At 55.7% G+C, this 23,155-nt stretch overlaps 2 protein-coding genes across 4 annotated transcripts; both read right to left on the bottom strand.

The window, feature by feature from the left end:
- Window positions 1-1,468: 1,468 nt before the first annotated feature.
- On the bottom strand, window positions 1,469-18,402 carry FLOT2 (flotillin 2). 3 transcript variants are annotated; one of them, XM_071210464.1, is made up of 12 exons: window positions 18,213-18,402; window positions 11,411-11,492; window positions 8,354-8,444; window positions 6,298-6,388; window positions 5,226-5,349; window positions 4,664-4,782; window positions 4,438-4,551; window positions 4,217-4,336; window positions 3,914-4,128; window positions 3,304-3,487; window positions 2,791-2,940; window positions 1,469-2,703 (listed from the first exon to the last, which is right to left on the bottom strand). In XM_071210464.1, exons 4-12 carry the CDS (start codon window positions 6,370-6,372, stop codon window positions 2,665-2,667), a joined length of 1,140 nt encoding a protein of 379 aa, XP_071066565.1. In that variant the 5' UTR covers window positions 6,373-6,388; window positions 8,354-8,444; window positions 11,411-11,492; window positions 18,213-18,402; the 3' UTR covers window positions 1,469-2,664. The 3 variants fall into 3 exon arrangements, with proteins under 3 accessions (XP_071066565.1, XP_004454380.1, XP_004454381.1); XM_004454323.4 differs by lacking the exon at window positions 8,354-8,444; XM_004454324.4 differs by lacking the exon at window positions 6,298-6,388 and having other exon boundaries at window positions 18,213-18,398.
- A 368-nt stretch (window positions 18,403-18,770) lies between these two features.
- DHRS13 (dehydrogenase/reductase 13) lies at window positions 18,771-22,792 on the bottom strand. Its single transcript, XM_004454326.4, has 5 exons — window positions 22,565-22,792; window positions 22,356-22,474; window positions 21,314-21,437; window positions 20,838-21,149; window positions 18,771-19,555 (listed from the first exon to the last, which is right to left on the bottom strand). The coding sequence occupies exons 1-5, from the start codon at window positions 22,689-22,691 to the stop codon at window positions 19,104-19,106; spliced, it is 1,134 nt and encodes a 377-aa protein (XP_004454383.1). The 5' UTR covers window positions 22,692-22,792; the 3' UTR covers window positions 18,771-19,103.
- Window positions 22,793-23,155: the final 363 nt, after the last annotated feature.

Here is a 23,155-nt window from a genome sequence, read left to right as displayed (position 1 = left end):
GCATCAACTCTCCATGTGTGTGGTGCCACTCCTGGGTGGACTGTGCTTTTTTCACATGGGGCAGCTCTCCTTGCAGGGCACACTCCTTGCACGTGGGCCAGCTCGCCACTTGGGTCAGGAAGCCCTGGGTATTGAACCCTGGACCTCCTATATGGTAGGGGGATACACTATCAGTTGAGCCACATCCGCTTCCCATTCCTGCCGTTTCAATAGCTGTTTTGGCGGAGGGACTGAGGCCTGGAGATTTGCACCTTCTTCTCACAGTCCTCTTCCAGTTTTGAAGGCTTTGAAGGTTTTGTCTTTTTCTTGGTCATAGTGTCACTTTCAATGTCTTGGTGTTTCTCATCAGATTGAGATTCATCTTCGTTTAACTCTTCATTGTGTTCAGAATCCAGCACTGGGTTTGTGCTGCATCTAGATGTCTTTATTGCCTGGACTGAGTGTGGAATAAGGAAGGTTTCCTTATTGTAATAGTTTGTGAAGTCTACCTTGACTTTAAGATCCAGCTTGGAAGAGGGACTAGGTTTGCTTCTCTAGCTAATTTCCATGATATTCTCCAGGTCTTCTTTCATCAAATACATGTCCATGAATGCAATAATATCCTTTATTCCTTCTGCCCCTTCGGAGGTCAAGGGCTATACAGAGGCAGGGATTTGTTTATTTTTTTAAGTCTTACTAATTTATTCCCCCCGCCCCCAACCCTGCATTTGCACTGGTTGTCTGCTTATCTTCTTTATTTTAGGAGGCGCCAAGAACCAAATCTGGGACCTCCTACATGGGAGGGAGGTACCCAATGGCTTGACCCACCTCCACTCCTGCTTGTTATGTCTCTCATTGTGTTTTCCTTGTTGTGTCTCTTCATTGCATCATCTCGTTGTATCATCTTGTTGTGTCAGCTCACCGTCTTGCTCATCTTCTCTAGAAGATACCAAGAACTGAACCTGGGACCCCCCATGTGGTAGGCAGGTAGCCAACTGCTTGAGCCACATCCGCTTCCCCAGGGCTTTGTTTTGTTAGCTGCTGTCTCTCGGCATCTAGGTCAGTGCCTGGTACATAGCAAGCACTAGATACATTTTTTAAATGAGGAAGACTATTGAGGCCCAGAAAGATGAAGTTACTTGCCCATGATCACGCAGGTAATAACAGAGCTGACAGTTAAACCCAAGCAGCCTGACTCCAGAGTTCACATTCCTAAGCCCAAACCGTGGGTCCTCTAACGAGCGGAATTCAGGCTTGGCCCGGCTAGCGGCTAGCCGGATGTCCCAGTGCTCAGATCTCCTCAGCTCCTTGGCCAGTCTTTGGCTGCTGTGAGAGGGCACGGCCAGTGTGCTGGCGCCCCCCAGTGGCTAGGGGGCGAGGAAGAAGAGGCAAAGAGCCTGGCTTGAAGCTCATAGGTGTGTGTGTGTATGTGTGAACCTGTTGGTTCTTGCTTTTGTTCTTCCTTCCACAGAAGACACAATACAGGGGGTTGGCATAAGAGATCTTTATTATACCGGAAGGGGCAGGCAGTGGGGCAGTGCAGATCCAAGCCCCAGCCCAGACATGCAGCATCCACATGCAGGAACAGCTACACAGGCTGGGGCAGGGCTGGGGTGCGGGACTGGGAGTGTAGGATGCCCACAGTACCCCTGCCAGGACGTTTGGGCCCTGAGCTCTTCTGCCTCCACTGCAGCAAGGAGACAGAGGCCCAGGCAGTGTCCCCAGGGTTGAAACCCTATCACCCCGGCCAGGAGGAAAGATGGCACAAGGAGTAGGGAGTGTCCAGCCAGTCTGCGGCACTCAACTGTGCACACAGCCAGCAGAAAGGCCCAATTCCCAGGACACTGGAGCCCCAGCCGGAAGGGGTTCTACACACTTTCCTGTCCCCAATAGGACTAGACCCTAATTCTAGAAAGGCTTAGCAGAGTTGGGACCAAGCCTCTCCCCACCCAGCAGGGCCATGCCCATGAAGGAGACTTCCCTGAGCACAGGCAGGGGCCTCCTAAGGCAGCAGTAAACTGAGGGAGGTGTGACAGACAGCAGACCTTGCCTCTGTGCCCCTGGAGGGGGGTGAATCAGGCCTGGGGCTCGGGAAAGGGGGGTGTGATGGGCAGTGGCCCTGGGCCCTGCAGTCCATGGCTGCTCACACCTAGATGGTCCAGAACATGTGGGGCTGGGGGTTACTTGGGGTGGGGTTTAGGGCTGGGAAGACCAGGCCAGAAGAGGGCAGCGTGGCCACCCTCCCCAGAACCCCGGCGCCGTGCTGAGCTCTGGTCAGGGCCGCAGGGAGGGAGGACGGAGAGATGCACGGAGAACTTCAAGGCACCAGGATTCTGAGGAGCAGCAGGGCCACCCCCCCGGCAGACAGTGATTATAATAAACGTCTTCAGGTAAAACTACATGTTGTGTGTAGTGGGTGGAGGAGAGGGAAAGACAAAGACAGAGGAAGAGACAAACAGGAAAATGAAGGTGAAAGAGAAAACACCAGATGAATGTGGCAGTGAAAGTGCAGGTGTGGGGTAGTAGAGAAGAAGAGGGAGACAGAGATGGCCTGAACACACAGCACTTCTGGTCCCTACAAAATAAGGCACCAGAGTCAGTAACGTCCCATTGTCCCTGTGGTATTAAAATCGGTGCTGGAGGGAGGAGCTGGCGGCTGCTGAAGGCTGTGGGCCTGCTGGAGCCTCACGCCTGTGCGCCGGTGGCCTTCTTGACCAGGGGTATCTGCAAGGATGGGGAGATCCCAGTGAGGCCTGGGCCAGCAGTCTAAAGGGTTGCCCGCGCGACTCCCTGCCGCAGGGAGGTACATACCTTGGTGAGGTCCACGCCTGTGAGGGCGTGCACGGAGGCGGGCAGCTCCGCCAGCAGTCGGTTCACCTCTGATGTCACCTTGCTGTTGTCTCCGCTGAGGACCACAATCTCATCGACTTTGGTCAGTGGGGCGGCAATTTTGGCAGCGATCTAGGAGGTGGGGTGGGAGCAGAGCTTGGCTGGTGCTCTGGTCCCATCCGCCCGGTCTGCTGCTCCCCGCCTTCCTCCTCCACCTGGCCAACCCCCGAACAGCCTTGGTTGGCTCTTATCCATAAACCCTTGTAAGAGGGCCCACCGGGCCAGGGCCAAGCCTGTGCCTGTCACAGGGGTCCTGCCCCCCTGCTAAGTGCTCTCTCCATTTAATCCTTCCAGTCAGTCTGTTGCTGAGTTATTGACCATGCCTGGAGGGGTTCTGGCCCTTATTCAGCTACTCAAGCTGGGAGACTTGAACCCAGGCCTGGCAGCCTCTACTGGTCAGAGCACTTGGGCCCCAGACTGGGGTGGAAGCCTCACCTGGGGCAGGGCCTCTAGCACCAAGGCCATCTTGGCCGCATCCCCGTATTTCTGGTAGGCCTCAGCCTTGAGCTTCATCCGCTCGGCCTCTGCCTTGCCCATCGCCTCGATGACCGCTGCCTCCGCCTCCCCGATTTTGCGTATCTTCTCAGCCTCTGCCTGCGCCAAGAGGACCTGCTTCACCCTGGGGGAGCCCAAGCCGGGCAGGATCAGTGAGAGGTACCAGGAATCCCTCAAGCCTTGCTTGGGAGCAAGCAAACTCTTAAACCCTCTGCTCTGGCAGGTATTGGGGTGGACCATGTGTGAAGGGGGGTGCCTGGCCTGCTGGCTTCGGCCAAGGAGAGGCCACCAGCTCCCAATTGCAAGGCAGGACGGGGGACTAGTCCAGTGCCCTCAGTGCCAAGCACCATGCCAGGCTCTCGCGCCTCCTTCATCTCATATAGTCTTCCTCACAAGCCTGCAGGGGAGGGTCATTATTCCCATTTCACAGTGAGTAAACCGAGTCAGGGAGAGAAGTGACTTCCAGCCGTGTCAGGAGTGTGGAGGGAGTACATTGGTGGCAGAGAAGTCTGTGCCCCCCACCCCATCCTGGCACTGGGGCAGCACTCACTTTTCACCCTCGGCGATCTGCTGTATCCTGTGGGCCTCAGCCTCGGCCGGGCGGTGCACTGTGGCAATGAGCTCGTTGTCAGTGCGCAGGATCTCCTGCGCCTCCACCGCAATCTGCTTCTTGCGCTGCACGACCTCGATCTCAATCTCCTCCTGCCGGATCTTCTGCTGCTCGCGGGCACCTTGTAGCTCATAGGCCAGCTGGGCCTCAGCTGTCTGTGGAAGGTGTGCAGCCAGAATGTCAGAGCCTGGACACTGGGTCTTAGGCCCTGAGACCCAGTCAGGTCACCCTACAACCTCTCACCTTGATGTTGACCTCCTCACTGAAGGCTGACTTCTGCAGCTCAAAGGCTCGCTTGGAGTCAGCGATTTTGGTGTCTGCCATGAACTTCACGTCCAGCATCTCCTTCTTGCACTCAGCTTCCTGGAAGCAGGAGGGGCAGGTGTTGCGAGTCCCTTGAGGCACCATGGTCCCACCAACCCTGAGCTCCCTGCCTCTGGGGGTGGGAAGGAGAGCCCACGTACCCGGATGCCTGCATCCCGCTCTGCCTCAGCCACGCCAATGTCGGCATCTCTCTGCACCACGGCTGTCTGTGTCTTGCCCAGAGAACTCAGATAGTCCACTTTGTCATACACGTCCTGGAGAGGGAGGGAAGAGTCACCCCCTGGAAACAGCCATAGGCACAAAGGTCCCCTCCCGCCAAGCCGCCATCTCCCAGGGGGACATTGCAGTCTTCCCATGACACCACACCTTGATGGTGAAACTGAGGATCTCGATGCCCATGCGGCCAACGTCAGGGGCTGCCACCTCCCGCACCAGCTTGGCAAACTGGTCCCGGTCCTGATAAATCTGCTCCACAGTCAGCGTGCCTGGGGGTAGAGCATTCACGAATGGCTCCCAGGGGCCTAGCCAGCTGGGAAAGCGAGGAGGCATGCAAGTAGAGGTCTGGGTGGGTGCAAGGGCCATGCAGGCTGGGCTGAGCCTTCCTGGGATTTCTTGTTAATAGCAGTTAGCCCCGAGCCTCCCTTCTGTAGGGTCCAGCTGGATGAAGGAAAAGTGTCCTGAGTGGCGCCAGGGGCCTGACCCAACTGGCAACTCGCCTCTCCCACTGCCCTCACCTTTACACAAATCACCTGGAGTCTTGAAATGACTTCCTTGAGGGACAATGCTTCAGCCCGTCAGCTTGAAACCTTGGTGGGACCGACAGGCTCCCTGCCCAGCCCTGCACCCTTGCTAGGTTGGCTCAGTGGGTCAGGACCCTGGAAGGCTCCTGGAAGGCTCACAGGGGTCCCTGGGCTGGGCAGGGCCTCACCGAGGATGGAGCGCAGGTGCCCCTCCAGGGTCTGCAGGACGACATTCTTGATGTCCTGCACGTTCTTGCCCAGGAACTGCTCACAGGCCACGGCCAGGAGCTCCTTCTCTGTCATGATCTTCACCTGCCGGTGCCACAGAAATGCCTGCCTGAGCTGGGCTGGAGGGAGGGCAGCAGAGGCCCCAGACCCAGAGGTGCGGAGGGTAGTGGCTGGGCCCCTCCCTTCCTTTTCAAGACCTGGAGGCCGCAGGGGCTGGGAGAGGGTCTGTCTGAGGCCCCTAGTGGGGAGGCAGCTGCATAAAGAACTCTTACACCGAGAAACTCCATCTTCACTGGCAGCCCCAGGCTGTGACACGGCCTCTCTCCTGGGCATTTGGGGCTTGTCCCCCCACCCATCCAGCTTGCTGTTCCCTCACCAGCCAACTGCTGCCTTGCAGGCTCCCCAGGGACACCCACAAGTGGAAGACCTCAGGCTGAAGGGCAGAAATTGCAAAAAGAAGAATGAGCAGTAGGGACAGAGACAGACTAGAAAGGAGGCCTAGCAGGGCAGGAGACAGGCCGGGAAAGGCAAGCCTATAACATGGCTGAGCCTCCTTGCCCTCTGTGTTGAGAGGTGGAGTAGGGCAGGGAGCCCCTCATCCAAGCCCCCAAGCTGGATTACAAAGCAGCCTCCGACTCCCAGAGCCCAGAGCTTCCTCAGCCTCACGCTGCCTCTGGGTCCCACCCCTTCCCCCAACCCAGGAAATAGGGGAGGCCTGGATTCTGAGGCTTGGCATTTCCGACACCTGCAAAGAATGGGTGGGGGCGTTAGTAAGCCAGGAGCCTCGGCACTGGTTCTGTCTCTCGTGGGCCCGCTGAGGAGAGAAGGGCTGTTGGTTAGTCCTGCCAGTGGCCAAGGGGGCCGGGCGAGCATGTTCCAGTGATGGTGACCCTTTTTTGGGAGGGGGGGGGCGGGGGCAGGGGCGCTGGAGAGAGACTGCCCCTGGCTGCCGTCCCCTCCTCCTCCCCCCAAACCCCAGCAGGGGGACGAGGCAGCTCAGTGGACATGCGGGGGGCTGCTGAGTTACTATACCTGGGCGACACCCGTCACAGTTAAAGCTACCCCCTCGGCCGTCTCTACGTCCTCGCAGCGGGGCTGCAACGTCATAATCTCTAGGGAAATCCTGCCAAGAAACGCAAAACAGGGGCATGGGTCTGGGGGCCCAGGGCCTGGGGGAGTGAGGAAAGGGTCCAATATCTCACTGCCATGGCTGGGAAGGGCCGAGGGTCCTGCTGAGGCGGTCAGTGGGGGCTCTCCACGAGGGTTTAGTGCTGGATTAGTATGGGAGTTAGGGAGGAGGAGGTGAGGCAGGGCGGGGAGGGTGCAGGTGGTGCTAGGGGAAGGAGTGACAGGTGCTACACAGGTGCACTTGCTTCCTTCGTGCACATCAGCCTGGTTTGAGTAGTGGGGGACGGAGGTTGGCAGGAAATGGCTGGGGGTGGTCTGGGGCTGGTGAGGGGGTGGGAGAGAGTCCTAGTGGAGCTGGATGTGTGTCCTGGGCTGGGAAGTGTGCCGTGTAGGCTGTCCGTGGATGTGCTCTGAACCCCCGGGGCCCTCTCCTAGTCCCTGCATCTGCCCAGCACGCTGCCATGTCCCACTAGACTGCCTAGAGAGCACTGCCTGGTCACATCCTGGGAGCATGCCCCCTGCCTGGCCAACTGGAAGTGTTCCCACCCCCGCCTCTGCCGGGGAATCCCTGCTAGGTTCTCCCTCTGGTACTGAGCCCAGGCAGGTCACCCAGACCTTTTGGCAAAGGAGCTCTAATCCTCTGAAAGAGCCGTTCTGCCCAGACAATCTACCTCCCCAGGAGCCCACAATCACCAAGTTTAAAGGGACCTGGGCATTTGCTGATGTTTCAAGTATAGTAGTGGGTCTGGAGGGGGCTCAGGCCGCTTCGTATGGGCTGTTGAGAAAGACCTGGGCCCTCCCCTTCCCCACAAGGGGCTCTGAGCTCCTCCTCAGGTCTCTGCACTGAAACTGGCCTCCCACAGCCACAAGGGCTGACTGGATGGGGACGGCTGCCTTTCCTGCGAGAGATGGCAGGATGCGCAAGGAAGGGAGTCGTGGGGGGATTTTTGCCTGGGAAGGGCTCTTTCAGACAGACGGAAGGGGATGGATGAGATGACATTCAGGTCTCTTCCGGCCTGGGCACCTCATGGAATGCAGGCTCCAAAGGGGCAGGAGCCTTTTGATGTTCACTGCCACATCCCCGGTGCCTGGAACTGAGAAGGTGCATGAGCTGGTGAATGGAGTAATGAAGACTGGGTACCTGCACGTTCCTGGAAAGCACTTGGAGTCACCTAACACCCTGGCCCCAGAACAGATTTCACTGGCTACGGCTGGGAGGTAGTGAAGGACAAGACCCCGAGGCTCAGGCGCTCTTCACCAGGAGATAGCATTAATAATCGCAACTGTAGGAACTTTCTCCCCTTATTCCCAAAGTGTTCTCACATCATTTACTTGCCTTTCTAAAATTCCTACAAGGCAGAGAGAGGGCAGGATTCTCTCATTTCATAGATGGGGAAACTGAGGCCCACTGACAGAGATGATTTGCTCAAAGGCCTCTTAATAAAGAATTATGAGCATGAAACAGGGCCAAGGGCCTTTCCCTCAAGCCTGTCAAGGAGATTACCCTCAGAAGCTGTAGAGGGAGCCAAGGGGCTGGGTGAAAAGAGCGTCTCATGGGACCCATCTTCTGGCCTTGCAGGAAGGAGGGTTAGAGCTGGCAGAGAAGCACTGGGCTCAAAAAGGGGCCAGCCTGGTGCCTGGGCCACAGAGAGGACTGTGTCTTCTATTAATACATCTCCTCTGCCTCTGCTTGTTTCCAGTTCAGGCTTGGCCTCTAAAGAAATCCAGAATCCCTCGCTCTTTCCCCACTTGCAGACCCGGTAGCAAGGTGAGGGGTCTGGGGATCTACCAGGATCCCTCCTGCCTGTGGCCGCCTTTGTGCCCAAGCAGCAGAGGGTGGGAGCAGAGGGAAGGGGCACCCTCTCACGAGGCGAGTCCATCTGGCTCCTGCCTGCCAGGTCCCGGAAGGGGCAGGAAGAGAGAAGGTTAGACACAGAGGAGGAAGCAGGTGGGTTATTACCTGTGCAACCCCCGTAACGAATAGCGGGACCCCCTCCGACGTCTCAATATTCTCACAGCGACACAGGATGGTCATAACCTCCAGAGACAGTCTGAGGAGCAGCCAGGGGGTAGGGAGAGGTAGGGGCAGGAAGGGGGAGGAGGGACACAGCAAACACACACAGTGGTTACCAGACAAGCACAGATGCCTGATGCCTGGGGGCGGGGTGGGATGCTCTCAAGACTTCAATCTCCCACTGCCAGCTCAGCCCAGGCTATCGGGGAGAGGTCTGAGGTTCTGAGTCTCCTCTCCAGCCCGGGTGTCCTTCTAATGAGGAGCTGCTGGGCTGGGGAGAGGCCTGCTGATGCCCTGGGTCCATGACCTGGGCCAGGAGGACAGGTGAGCAGGCACCCGGGTGGCCCACCTCACTTTCCCAGGAGATTCCTGGCACAATCTTGGGGACTCTGCCTCAGTTCCACCCTCCAAACACAGGCAAACCTGCATGTCCAGAAATTGGGAGAGAGAGGTCACTCTGGGAACTAATTGGCCACAGCAAATACGGAATCCTGCTCAGGGCACAAACCCTCAAGGCTTGTGCTACACATTGCTAAGAAGGCAATTTAGGGCCAGAAAACCTCAAAGAAACTTTTGGATTTTCTGATTTGGTGGGGAGGAGGGTGTCATGGAAGGCAGGAGAAGAAAGTTTGCACCTGCAAGACTATTCACAAGGACAACTGGGACAAAGAAAAGGACGAGAGATGGTGTAGCTCAGTGGCTGAGCACCTGCTTCACATGTATGACAAGGTCCTGGGCTCAATCCCCAGTGCCTCCTAAAATAAAATAAAATACTTTTAAAAAGTAAAGGAGGCACCTCGAAGCTACTGGGTACTCGGGCCTCCCAAGGGCAGTGCGCAGTGTGTGTGTGTAGGGTGGTGGGCTAGGTAATAGCCAGGCTGTGGACAGCATGGAAGGTTTCCTTAGACAAACCAGATGAGGGGAGCACAGAGGCTGAGGCTGAAGAGGCAGCAGCAGGCAGACTGGGGGGAGTAGGGACTAGGGAGCAGTGGAATTGCGGAATTCCACCTCAACTCTGGGAGGGGCCCCATGCGCTGTGCCAGCCCTGGCTCTGGCCATGCATGCAGACATGCAGAGGTTGCCTCCTTTCAGGCCCCTAACACTAGCGCCCTTGGGCCTGAGAGAACTCTCCACCCAGCTCAGACAGGAACCCACCAAGCTCTCTTCTGGGGAAGGAGGATGGAGGAAACAGGAGAGGCAGGGAGGTAAGGAAGGAGGCAGGGAAGGTGGGAGGCTGCAGCTCAGATGCCAAGAGGCCAGAGGTGGAGGAATGGTTCTGGGAAGAGAGAGTGAGCTGCCCGCATTAGGGCCTTGTGACAGTACAGGACGTGGCAGCAAAGTGTAGCAGGAAGGATTTCACTGAGCCTAGAGGAAGAAGGGCTGACCCTGATGGTGGGTGACACAGGGTAGCTGTTGAGAGCACCTGGAAAGGCAAGGCTGAGCATCCACGCTGGGTTAGAGGCCTTACTCTGACCTGAGAGGCTCCTGCCAGCCTGTGGAGCACATCAAGGGCCCCCAAGCAGGTGAAGGGTGGGGGGAAAGGGCTGCCCCGTAGAAAAGGGCCCAAGAGGGGGAGGGACTGCAGGCTCAGATGACCCAGTGAGCGGGACCAGAGGAAGGACGCTGAGACGGGGCCTGGGATCAGTTTCCTAGCACCAGGGACACGGCCTTCCAAACCTGCAGTCAGAGAGGCTTGGTGGTCCCTCCCTGCTGTCCTGGGGCTCTGCTCCTGGGAGTGAAGAGGGGGCAATGGAGGAGACCAAGAACGTGGAGAAGGGGTTGCAAGACTGTTGCCCCAGCATTGGGAGCCCAAACATCTGGGCGAGTCCCAGGTCTGGGCCTAGTTGCAAGTCGAGGTGTTCGGACAAGATTCTCTGCTGTTTGGGGATTGTGTGAGGGGATGCGGGAGGTGGCAGTGTGTCTGAAGAGGGCTCCCCACAGGCTTTGGGCAGACTCCTGGCCCACCAAGGAGTATCTAGGAGCTCCCTGAGTGGAAGATGTGGCTGGTATTGCTTATTCTCTGACACTTTTGGCTTCAGACCAGAAACCTTCCCCAGGATCCCTCAACTCAGGCAGGAGAAAGTGAGGGGAGAGATGGGAGAGCAGAGGGTGTTACTGGGAAATCAGTGAAGGTAAAAAGTCGTGACATGCTTCTCAACCCACCACCCTGGCAGGCACACTCAGCCTCCCGGGATTTCTATCCAGTGACTGGTGGGGACTGGGGTAGAGGGGGATTTCCATTGGACTCTCCGTCGCTTCCCCTGCAGGATGACACCGCCCTTGTCCCAGCAACATGCCCATGCCTTCACTGCTATGCTGTCCTTTTTGCCTGGGTCCTGGTCTGGGAGAATCTGGGCACCCCAGATTATCAAGAAGGGGTGACAGTGGAAAGGTGGCTGCATTCCTCATCTCCTGGGGAGATGCTACTGAGCCTTTCCAGCCTGGCTTAGGAGGTCCAGGCCTGCCTCACCTGGCCCTAGCACAAATTCCTTAGGTCCCCATCCCTTGTCTCCAACCCAGAGCTGTCACAGCCACTTCAGACTCTACACCCAATCTTTTCAAGCTATCTCTGGCTGGTTTCTACCCACATCTCCACCTGAATCATCCCAGGGCCTGCACAGATAAGGTAAGGTCAGGTCAGCGTGTACGTGTGCGGTCTCTTCAGCACTTCCTTCCTCCCTCTACCCAGTCCAAACAGGATGTATAAATAAGGCTCCTGATTAACTACGAACTAAAATCAGGAAATTGGCATGACTCTGAATTCTCTCGGACGAAACTAATGCCAGTTTCCGGTGGAAAAGAACACCCAAATAGGGGGAGGAGTGTACTTCCTGCACCGCTGTGCAAGCCATTTTGCCTGCTTTTTTGGAGGCCCTCACTCCCCAGAATGGACTGTGACAAATGACAGATGCTCTAGCTGACTGGGGGTATAGGGAGGAATGCTGAAACACTTTTCCCCGCTGCCCACGAGAACATCAGGTCCCCGAGCTCTGAGGCCCTTACCTTTGAGTGTCGGAGATACACCACCAGGCCCAGGCCCAGCCGCCAAACACGTACTGCTTATAGTCAGAACCACAGCAGCCCCCTGGGGAGCAAAGCAAACCACTGCTGGTCAGTCGGTTCCTGGGACTGTCTCCCCTCATCCCTCAGCTTTGGCCCTTTACCCCTCTCTGAGACTTTTTTTTTTTTTTTTTTTTAAAGATTTATTTATTTAATTTCCCCCCTTCCCCTGGTTGTCTGTTCTTGGTGTCTATTTGCTGCGTCTTGTTTCTTTGTCCGCTTCTGTTGTCATCAGCGGCACGGGAAGTGTGGGCGGCGCCATTCCTGGGCAGGCTGCACTTTCTTTTCGCGCTGGGCGGCTCTCCTCACGGGCGCACTCCTTGCGCGTGGGGCTCCCCCACGCGGGGGACACCCTTGCGTGGCACGGCACTCCTTGCGCGCATCAGCACTGCGCATGGCCAGCTCCACACGGGTCAAGGAGGCCCGGGGTTTGAACCGCGGACCTCCCATATGGTAGACGGACGCCCTAACCACTGGGCCAAAGTCCGTTTCCCAATTTTGTTGAGCCCATTTTTGTTTATTTCAGTTTGTGTTTGAGGTACCCAGGCTGGGGATTGAACCCAGGACCTTGTCTGTGGGAAGCCAGTATTCAACCACTGAGCCACATTGGCTCCCCCTCTCTGAGACTTGACAACACCCACCGCTGGGTGGAAAATGCTGCGGCTACATTAATGACACACAATGGGAGACATATTCTCTCTGCCCTAAGGGACCTTAGAATATAGTTTGGGGAAGCAGATGTGGTTCAAGCGATTGGGCTCCGTCTACCACATGGGAAGCCCAGGGTTTGATTCCCGGGGCCTCCTGGTGAAGGCAAGCTGGCCTTCATGGTGAGCTGACCCACGTGGAGTGCTGGCATGTAGGGCAAGCTAGCCCAAGTAGAGTGCTGGCCCACACAGGAGCATTGGCCCGAGCAGGAAGCTGGTACAGCCAGATGACACAACAAAAAGAGACACAGAGGAGAGACAATGAGATACAGCAGACCAGGAAGCTGAGGTGGCACAAGAGATTGAGCATCTCTCTCCCACTCTGGAAGGTGCCAGGATTGATTCTCAGTGCCACCTAAATAGAAGACAGCAGGGAAGTGGACTTGGCCCAATGGATAGGGCATCCGCCTACCACATGGGAGGTCCGCAGTTCAAATCCTGGGCCTCCTTCACCCGTATGGAGTTGGCCCATGCTCAGTGCTGATGTGCACAAGGAGTGCCCTGCCACACAGGGGTGTCCCCCGCATAGGGGAGCCCCACGTGCAAGGAGTGTGCCCCGCCACGCAGGGGTGTCCCCCGTGTAGGGGAGCCCCATGTGCAAGGAATGCGCCCTGTAAGGAGAGCCGCCCAGTGCAAAAGAAAGTGCAGCCTGCCCAAGAATGGTGCCGCACACACGGAAGAGCTGACACAAGATGACACAACAAAAAGAAACACAGATTCCTGGTGCCGCTGATAGGGATTGAAGCGGTCACAGAAGAACACGCTGCGAATGGACACAGAGAGCAGACAACTGGGGTGGGGGGGAGAAATAAATAAATAAATCTTAAAAAAAAAAGAGAGAAGGCAAGCAGACACAGAAGAACACACAGTGAATGGACACAGAGAACAGACAACAGGGGTGGGGTGGGGAAATAAATTTTTAAAATCTTAAAAAAAAAAAAGAAATAGTTTGGTTCCCCCCAATTGGAGTTAGACTCATTCATAATTTTGCGATACATATGGTTCTTATTCCCCTTTTATTTGAACTTAAAATTAGCACTATACCCATTAAATATGTATGCCAGAGACTTAAAATTTCTGGCTGTTGATATGCCAGGTGAGCCCTGAATCATTTCCACCTATCTACCCCATGGGATCTAAGGGCCCTCTCAATCAGAAGCAGAGCAAGCATCACCACCCCCAAATCCTCGAGACTGAAGAACGAACAAACATAAAGCGGGAATGCAACTATCGACTAAAGTAGACTTATTATTATTCTAGAAATGGAAGAACTTGTAACACTGATATAAAGGCAGTGGACACAAGAGGTTCTGAGGGGAGGGAGGGAGAAGACTAGGTATAAAAAAATAAAACAAAGAATATAGTTTGGTAGACAAGAACTTTGCATGAAAAGAAGGAATACTATCCAGTGACTGGCTCTGAATCTAAGTGCTTCCAGAGAACAAACACGTCAGTGGGCAGGGGTGGGCAGGGGAAACTTCCATTTTCCATTCAACTGTTCATTAATTTGTTCAACAAAAAAGTAGAGAGTATTTTAATGTGCTAGGGATATAAAGAGATAATTCTTCTCTTGAAGGAGGTGGGCCTTATCCAGATTGTAACACCAGGTGATTTGCCTATTATCAAGGTGTGTGCAAACAGAGGGGGGCAGGGGATGAGCTAGTGGGGGGCTGGTGGGAGCGCGGGAGCCTCCAGCCAAGGCGGATCTACTCCCACTGAGGCGGGCTCTCTACTCCGAGCTTGCAAGGTGACCATGTTCCTCTTTGTAGGCAGGGATGGGGAAGGAAAGACCTCAAGACAAAAACCGACTGATGACGCCAAAAGGAGAAGTGAAGAGAAGGGGAAAAGGTCTACAAAGGAAGTGGTCCCAGAAACTCTATATGAACTAAATAGCATGTCCACTTCAGCCATGACCCAGAGCCCCATTGTGAGCATTTCCGGCACACTCCCTATACTGAAACGAGAAAAATCAGCTCCTGAAATTCCTATAGTGAACCCTTCTGTTAATGCCAAAATTATTCAAGTTCAAGGAAATGTTAATAAAAGCTGGAGAGGCAGTTAATTAGCAGTGCAGAGAAATGCACAGGAAACATCATTTGAAGGACGGGTGATTTGGGAAAAAGCTAGTGGGTGCTACCATTTCCGAGTTCACAAACTTGGGTTTCCAGGAAAACTTGAGTGTGTGCCTCCCAGGGTCAAGGGGCTGGGATAGTTTTATGTAGCTGGGTAACAGCATCTCTGAGGACCATGGCAGGGGACAAAGCTGGGTGGAGGGGCAGAAAGCAGATCACAGGGTGGCCGAGGTATTAGCCAAGGAGCTAGGGCTTCACTCTGAGTGTAACAGGGAGCAAGCAGGGTTTTAAGGGGGGGAGCAACAGGTTAGATCTACATTTCAGAAACACCATATTGCATAAGAAGGAAGATGCTGGCGGTCAAGGAGACCGGGTAGGCACCTCTTGTAATCTCTTGGCTAATGTGTGGGGTGGAAACAAAAAGCATCTGGGCTAACTTGTGGAGCAGTGCTGTCCAAGAGAACCGCCTGTGATGGAAATATTCTACGTCGGTATTGTTTGATAGATGGCCACATGCGGCTTCTGTGCACGTGAAATGTGACTGGTATGACTGAGAAACTGAACTTTTAATTTTGATTAGTTTAAATTTTATAGCCTCATGTGGTTAGTGGGTAACATATCGGGCAGTACAGCTCTGGAGTCCTGGTTTGGGGGGGCGGTGAACAGAAACAATGGAGAGAACAGCCAACTGGGGATGAGATCCAGGAAGGGGATGGGCCTGGAAGTTTGGAGAGCTGGCTCCTGAGACTGCTCACTGGGTGGCCAAACTGATTCCAGGGTCTACAGGGTACAGTGTGCAAGTAGCCAAGTCAGAGGCGCAGGGAGCAAAGAGCAGTACCACGGTGGGGGCAGGGGCAGGAAGAGGAAGACTTAGGTCTCCGTTTCTCTGGAATGGAAAAACCTGTCCACAGGCTGCTGCTCAGGACAAGCCATGCAGGCCTGTTGGCCCTGGGAGGTAGGGGCTGGGGAGGCCTCTGAGGACAAGCAGTCAGTCTGAAACCCGAACCATCAAGGATCATGTGAAACTGGAAGAGGGTCAAAAATCACAGCTTGTTCTACTCTTCTGGCCTGCTGGAGGCCAGGGCATGGCTGCCTCAGCCAGCTCTAGGGGGTTTCTCAACACATATGGGAGGAATGGTGGGATGAGATGGCAAGGCCAGGGTCTACGCTTCCTTCATTTTTAACTTACTCTGTGACTTTGCCACAGCTCAAGTTGGGCCTTGGCTAAGGGAAATATGACCAGGTTCCCAGGGTTAGCAACAGGCAGCTGGACTGCCAGGCAGCCCTGTCCCCAGCAGCCTCCTCCCCTGGAAAGCATCTTCCTCCCAGCTTCCTGGTCACTCTCAGCCTGATGAACGCTGCTCTAACAGAGGCTTCTCTTGGCACCGCTTCATTGACTTCCCTAGCTTTCACATGTCTTGAAACCAGGACATTTCTTCCTAATTTGATCTCACTTTTCTAACCCAATTTGCTTTCCCTTGCAAACTAAAAAACCACAAAATACAAGATCACCTCCATCCAACTCTCGCAGCCCTTGCAGGTATACAGGCTGCCCACTCTGCCCTCCCAGGAACAATCCCTCCCCTTCCTGCCCCCTTCCACTTTCTTCTTCCTTCTAGTCAAGAAGATGACAATAAGAAGTTTAGACTTTTTTTGAGCCACAACCCCCTTTAGTAGTTTAGCAGTGGCCAAGGCCCCCTTCTCACAATGTTCATAAAGGCAGCAAATACAAGAAATAAAACACAAATTATATTGAAAGTTATCAAAATATTACAGCAACCAAATGTGTGCTCTAGTAATATGTGATTCTTTATTGACACATTCAATAATAAAATCCAGCAGCAGATCTGATATCTGCCTTTTCAAAGTAGTGATGATGCAAAGTAGCTGCAACAACTGCAAGGTGGTAAGATAGTATCTGCCAATATCATTATGATTTGTTGAGATATGCATAATCTTAGGAGATGCTAAATTTCATTTAAGATTAGAGAAAATAAAAACATAATTTGTTTTTCCAAATTCTAAATTCTACCCACTAACCCCAGGTTAAGAACCTTTGACATGAAGAACCTTTGACATGGTGAACCTTTCACAATGAGTGAAAGGTGTGGTATTTGGATTGCCCTTACTGAAAGTAGAACTAGAGGGAAAGGTTTTAAGTTACGAAATGATGGAGGGACGTTAGACCATAAGAACCTCAAAACTTTCCAGGTAGAAAAAATGAGCATGAGACTGAGCATCCTCCTTCTGAAACCGGGGCTGAAAGATGCCTCTGGACGTAGACATAGGCCCACGTAACAAGGCGGACAGGTGCGGGCAGGATGGGAATAGCTGCTGTGCTCTTCTGAGTCTACTCACAAGAGGAAGCTGCATTTCAGCTTGTTCATCTCAACCCCCCACCCCGTACCAGTATGCTAGGCATTATCCCTTTCTCTCCTCTCTCACCCTTCCCTGACCCAAGCACCCTCAAATCTCAGCCAGGGCCTCCTCTTCCCACCCCAAAACAGTGTCTATGCTAGCACTGCACTGGCCTCTGACCTGACAGGCAAGGTCCAGAGAAATGGAAAGTACAGAGCTGCCCAGCTCAGGAGCTCGAATCACCCTTCAGGCCCAGGACTTGCCCCAGCCAGAATTACAGCTTCTGTCCTATCGGTCCAGTCTGGACTTTCAGAAACTCCATGAGAAAAACAAACGGTAGTGCCCAATCCGGTTTCTAAAAGCCTTCTCTAGGGATGGGGGCTAGGAGACTCGCCCAGGCTTAGAGGAGCAAGTTTGGCGCTCTCCAGGGGTCTCCTTCAGGACCCCAAGGTTGTCTCTGGCCTTCAGGGAAGTGGGGATTTCCTGTTCCAGTGGAGAAATTGATTTTGGGATCCAAACTGGGCCAGAGGCCATGCTTTGGGATGAGAGTTTCCAGTGGATCTTTACACCTCCCTAGAGGTGGGCAACTACAAGCCCTGGTCAACCCACCTTATCCCCACTTCAGAAGTCAGCCCTGAGAATTCTGCACACAGGCTGAAAACTGGCATCGACAATGGGAAGTAAGACATTAGGGATTCCTGCAGCTACAGGCCTAGGAGCTGTCAGGCTGCAGGGCTCCTCCCCAGCCAAGGGAAGCGCACAAACTGCCCGCTGCAAAAGCTGGTCTAAATAGCAGCTTTAAGACAAGTCTCCTCCCCACCTTCACACCCCCTCCCCATTCTGCAATCCCCAAGCCCCACCTTTATAGAAATTCTGGCCCACAGCGTTTTGCAACCGGGAGCTGCATCACCCAGAGCCCGGTTTCCCAACCTGTAGAGGCCACACACACATCCACAGGGCGGGCGATGCCAGGAAGCCTTGGCGAGGCCCAGCCTGCTCGGAATTCACGGCTCTGCCTGTGCTCCAAGAAAGGACCCGCCCGTAAAACGGGGCTCTCCCACAAACAGACACCTGCCCTGCAGAGCCGCTCCACCCACCCCCCCAGTCGCGGGCGCTGGAATCCAGGCGAACCGCTATGTTCCCAGAACCACGGATTCCCTCCCTCCGGAACCCCAGGACTTCAGTTGGGGGCCCCCAAACCCTTGGTGGCGTGGAGGGAAGGTTCTGCCTAGGAAGGAGGCGGAGAAAGGAGGAGATAAACACGGGAAGCACGCAGTGGGAGGGGGAGCGCTTGGTGGGTGCCCAAGTGGGGCGCGGAGCCCGGAGTGTGTAGGGGGTCTTTCCCGGGAAGGCGCCTCTCGGGTGCGGCCCGGGGCGGGTGCCCTGCAGAGTGCAGTACTCAGGCCCGACACACAGCGCTCCCGGCCCTCGGGGGAACGTCGCCCCACCTCGTCCCCCGCCCCCCTCGCACTGCCCTCCACCCTCGCAGCCCCTTTCCAGACACAGCCTTGCACCCACTCCGAGCCCCCTCCTCACCCACCTTCCCAGGCACAGCCCCCCACCCCGAAACATCCTCCTCAGCACCCACCTCCCTCGCTGTCCCCTCACCTGAAACCACCAGCGCCTCATTGGGCCCCACCGTGTGGCAATTGCCCATGGCGCCGGCGGGACAGAGGGTCCTCGGGGACCGCAGAAAGCTGGAGAGGAGCAGCGGACCCGCAACCCGCACCCCGCGCCCGCCCGCACCGCCTCGGCCGCGCCCAACCTATCCCGCCACCCCCAGCGGCCGCCCGCTCGCGCCCCTCCGCGGTCGCAGCCCCGCCGGAAGTGTGGCGGCGGAGGGCGGGGCCGGCATGTTGAGTGAGGCAGGAACGGGCGAGTTTCGGCTTTATCCAAAGGACGTCCGGATGGCGGGCCCCGGCCGTAGGGCGCCCGGAAAAGGCTCCCCCTGCTCTCACCGCCCACTGCGGTGACAACTGCCCTGCCTCACCTCCCAGCACACACCTAACAGCACCCGCCTCGCAGCCAGAGCCCCTGCGCTTACTAGCTGTGAGATCTTGAGTCAGTCCTTTGCCTCTGGAACCTAATACTCCCCTGTAAAATGGGGGTGATTGTAACTACCCAGCTGTATGGTCGCAAAGGGCCCAGTTCAGTAAATCTCCGTGCTGGCAGTGTGTCAAATTACAAATTCCCAGGCTCTGTTCCCAGAGCTGAACAGAATTTGAGGGTGGGGCCTGGAAATTCAAATTCCCCAAAGCCCGTGCCTGGCACATCACTCTCCCTCCCCTCAGCCTGGGGTTACTGTAACCCTCGGGAAGAAGCAATCACCCACTATTTCCTTGCACCAGGAAAATGGCTACCCAGGACACAGCTGGAGGCCCCAGAAAGGGACCATGGAAGTAAAAATGTCAACTCCCTCCATGCCCACGGCATGGCCTGGCACACAGGCAGGGCTTTCAAAGGCCACAGAGTGCCAAGAAAAGCACCCCAGGCTGGGCATTAGGAGACGTGGCTCTCAGGCTCAGCTGTAACCCGAATTCGGCGTGTAAACCGAGATAAGTCTGGTGAGCTCTGAGGGCGGGGATAGGGTTCAGAAATGGTGGGCCCCTCAGGGTGGGGACTGCCCAGAGAAGATGGGGCTCCTGGGTCCTCAGGCCGGGTGTCTTCTTTGGTTCCGGCCTCCTCCCCTGGCCCCAGCCCTGCCAGCCTGTTGCTGGCTTCCCACAGTCGGCGGGCTGCCCGGTCATCTCGGGCAGCGGGGATCACCTCTTCTACACGGCAGTTGGCAAAGTATCTCCCGGTGAGGGGCTCAATTCCCTCCTGTAGAGCACAATACAGGGGCGTCTGGGCACCCCCTCTGGGCGCCCGTAGTACCAGCCAAGCCAGTGGGCGCAAAAGTGGGCGCAGCCATCCAGGAACGTGGCGCAGGAACAGTTCCGAGTTCACAGGTCCTGTGGGCAGGAAGAAAAGAAGGATTCGGATGAGGACCCAGGATAAGGGCAGTGGGAAAGGGCTAATAGGGGAGTGAGGGACAGAGGCAATTCCAGGGAAGCCAGGGTGGAACCTACCACGCGTTCTGGGCCCCCACACAGTGACTTTGTGGAGGATTTCCTACAGGAAGCCTCTTCCCCGCCATCCAAACTCCTTGTACACTCCTACCTCCCAGATTTTGCTCATGCTATGCCCCTGCCTGAAATAATTCAGTCTCTCCATTGTTTCTAGCTCAAGCCCTACTCCTTTGTTTAACCAGCAAGCATTTATTAAGCACCTCTTGTGTACAAGCCACTGTTTTGGACATTAGGGATATATAGTGTAATAAAAGCTTCATAAAGGTTGGTGGTGATTATAATTCTTATCATCTAATTATTAATGAACTAGGCGATGACTACGTAAAATGCAGTGTGGTAACATAAGTAGGGCAGATCTTGTTATCCCAGTGTAACCTGTTTCCTGAAGGCAGGGATGGGTCTTAATCACCGATTACCTGAGAGTAAAATCCAAAGTGCTTGCTGCAGACCTCCAGACCTTACAGGGCCCAAGGCATCTCTTGCCACTTGGTGCCTCGTTCTTTTCTAGCCATTCCAGGCTCCCTGCTCTTCTTTAAGCATACCAGGCACTTCTGCCTCAGGGTCTTTGCACTTGGTATTTGCTCTGTTCAGAATACTCTTGTCCCCAGGGAGCCACATGGTCCACTCCCTCACTTCCTTAGGCACCATAGATGAAATAGCACCCCTTTCTCAGCCCTTGGCATTCCCCTTACCTTGTTTTAACTTTCCACGTAGTACTTTATCTCCACCTGTCATTGTATAGGTCTACTTATTGTTTGGCTCCCCCTCCCCCACACTAGAATGTAAACTCCATGAGGGTAGGTCTTTGGTTTGTTCACTGCAGTGCCTGGTACATAATAGGCGCTCAGGAAATGTCTCTTGAGTGGCTGAAGAATTACTTGCTACAAACATCATCATCATCGTTGTTGTCAGTTCTGTCAGTCTGGATGGCTCCGGGGGTGAGGACCTGGGTCTTGTCCTCTTCCATACTGCACTCAGTGGTCAGTGTCCAAGCTTGTGGCACGAGAGGTAGAACCCAGATTAGGAGACCCAGTTCCAAGATCAGCAGAGGGACAAGTCTCTCCATAGGCCATGCTTCCTTCCTGCTCTGAGATCCCGTGGCTCAGTGAGTGGCTGGGGAAGCATAGGGTGGGACAAGGATGGAGGGGTAAAAGCCAGGCCTTACCTGGGTGGGCCGCATAGCAGGTGACGCCAGTGCCCTCCAGCTGGGTGGCAAGCTCCCGGGCAAACAGCACGTTGGCCAGTTTACTGTCGGCATATGCCCGCAGCTCCTGTTGCCAGCCCACCACGGGACGGTCCAGGCGTGTGAAGTCAAGATGCCCACGCCGGTGGGCTGCTGAGGATACCACCACCACACGGCTGGGGACACATGTCTTCAGCCGAGGCAGCAGCAGCTGTGTCAGCAGGAAGGGGCCGATGTGGTTCACACGCAGCAGCAGGTTAAAGGGCTTGCGGGTCCGGCCGCAGGAACTGATCCCTGGGGCAGGGGCTAGGCGTGAGCAACTGCTCTAGAGGGAGTCCCCATCTGTAAGATGGGAGCAGGGGGCATCCTTCCCACAGGTACACTGGCCCCTGGCCAGGCTGGAGGGGGAAGCTGCCCCCTGACTCCCCCCACCCCCCGCAGGGCTTACTGCCTCTCACCAGCATTGTGGATGAGGATGTCCAGGCGTGGCTCAGAGTTCAGGAAGGCAGTGGCAAAGGCCCGCACAGAGGCCAGACTGGCCAAGTCCAAGGCCATGAAGATGACCTCGTTGTTCCCACTCGCCTGTGGAGTGGCAAGGGTTGGGCTTGACACTGGCTCCCTCCCTCTTCTTCCCTTGTCCCAGGCACCAAATTCTGAGAATCTACCTTCTATTACTAAAATCTGCCCCTATGCCTTTGAGTATAGTGGATAAGGGTGTGGACTCAGGATGAAAATCTGGACCTTGCCCGTTACTGGAGTGTGACCTTGGCAAGATAATCTCCACGGGCCTCAGTTCTCTCACTGTAAAATGGGAATAATAATAGGACCCATTTCATGGAGTTGTTGTGAGGATTAAAATATAAATATACAGCACTTAGAACAGTGCCCAGCACAGTCAACACTGGTATGTACTTGCTTCTACTATTATCATTCCTTCTGCCCATTATCAGCTACCCTAAAACCTGCAACCGACTTCTCGTTGGTCCCCTTCCATCCTTCATTGCCCCTTCACACAGCCACCCAGAGGTTAGTTCCAAAAGGCTATTCTGACTTGGTCCAGGGACCCTGCTGAGGACCCTTACATCCTATAAAATCCAACTCCTCTGTAAGCTCTACAAGGCCCTCAGAGCCTCACCTTGGCTCGGAGTCTGCAGCCACTTCTTTTGCCCCTCTTCCCAGCCTCATTAAACTCTTGATACAGATTCTCAGAAAATAGAACAGCTCTCCTGGGTCAGGAACCTTTGCTCCCCACTGTCCTTCATTAACCCAACTCCTATTGGCGCTTCAACATCTTGGAACTGCAGGCACTTCCTTCAGGAAGTTTAGGCCTGGAGCCCCTTTACTGTGTGACCTATGCACCCCCTCTTCTGCACTTAAGCAACAGAGCCGCACTCTCCTCTCAGAGACCGGATCCCCAGACCCGCTTTGCTCGCCACCCGCTGCGTCCCGAGGGCGCTCGGCTCACCGCTCGCCGCCGCGTCCACCCCCGTCCGCCCTCACCTGGCGGAGGTCGAAGGCGGCCGCCTCGCCGCGCTCGCGGCAGCGGCAGGCCAGCACCACGCGCGCTCCCCTGCGCGCCAGCTCCAGCGCCGTCATCTTCCCGATGCCGCTGTTGGCGCCTGCGGGCGGCGGCGGGAGCGGAGTTGAGCGGGGCGGGCCATCCCCGCCGCCCTGGCCGCCCGGGGTCTCGCCCGCCCGCCCGGACTCACCGGTGACCACGGCCGTGCGGCCCCTCAGGTTGGCGAGGCCGCCGCACGGCGGGGCCTTCACCAAGTTGTAGTAGACAAGCACGTAGACGCCCAGCAGCAACCCCGCGCCCAGCAGCAGCGCCTCCATGCCCGCAGCCGCTCTGAGCTCTGGCGCAGGCCGGGCGCGGTCCTGGGTCCCCGCGCGGAGGCTCGCGATCAGCAACGCACCGGCCTGGAAGGGCGCCAGGCGCGCCTCGGCCTCCGGGAGTGTGTGCAAGCGTGCGCGTGTAGGCCCGGCGAGCGCCCCCTAGGCGTGCGTCCGCGTTCTCTGAGGTGTGCCTGTGTGAACTTCCAGCTGCACGCGTGCAGACCGGCTCCCTGGGTGTGCCCTCTAGGGATGTACATGCATCTGCACGGTCTGTGTGAATGACTACTAGGTGCGTGCCCACGAGCCCTGGGATGGCCCTTTAGGTTGCGTGCGTGCCCATGTGAACATCTTGTAGGTGTGCGTGTATGCGAGCTTAGAGTCCCATCTAGGTGAGTAGTCAAGTCTGTGGTCTCTGCCAAGGTGTGTGCTTGAATAAATATCTAGGTACCTAGTCAAGTGTGTGC

The sequence above is a fragment of the Dasypus novemcinctus genome, chromosome 21 (assembly GCF_030445035.2).
Source record: "Dasypus novemcinctus isolate mDasNov1 chromosome 21, mDasNov1.1.hap2, whole genome shotgun sequence".
In the NCBI taxonomy this organism is placed as follows: domain Eukaryota; kingdom Metazoa; phylum Chordata; class Mammalia; order Cingulata; family Dasypodidae; genus Dasypus; species Dasypus novemcinctus.
The sequence above is the reverse complement of the archived record's forward strand: the minus strand, read 5'-3'. Positions and strand labels throughout refer to the sequence as shown.

Bases quoted from the DNA above. Each gene is read 5' to 3' on its own strand.
- FLOT2 (XM_004454323.4), bottom strand. From the start codon at position 18,261: ATGGGCAATTGCCACACGGTGGGGCCCAATGAGGCGCTGGTGGTTTCA. The intron at 2,941-3,303 runs GTGAGGCTTCCA...CCCACCTCCTAG, and splicing joins TGCTAGAGGCCCTGCCCCAG to ATCGCTGCCAAAATTGCCGC. The intron at 2,704-2,790 runs GTATGTACCTCC...CCATCCTTGCAG, and splicing joins CAGGCGTGGACCTCACCAAG to ATACCCCTGGTCAAGAAGGC.
- DHRS13 (XM_004454326.4), bottom strand. From the start codon at position 22,691: ATGGAGGCGCTGCTGCTGGGCGCGGGGTTGCTGCTGGGCGTCTACGTG. The intron at 21,438-22,355 runs GTGAGGGCGGAC...GCCACTCCACAG, and splicing joins CCGCCTTCGACCTCCGCCAG to GCGAGTGGGAACAACGAGGT. The intron at 21,150-21,313 runs GTGAGAGGCAGT...CCCCTGCCCCAG, and splicing joins CATCCTCATCCACAATGCTG to GGATCAGTTCCTGCGGCCGG.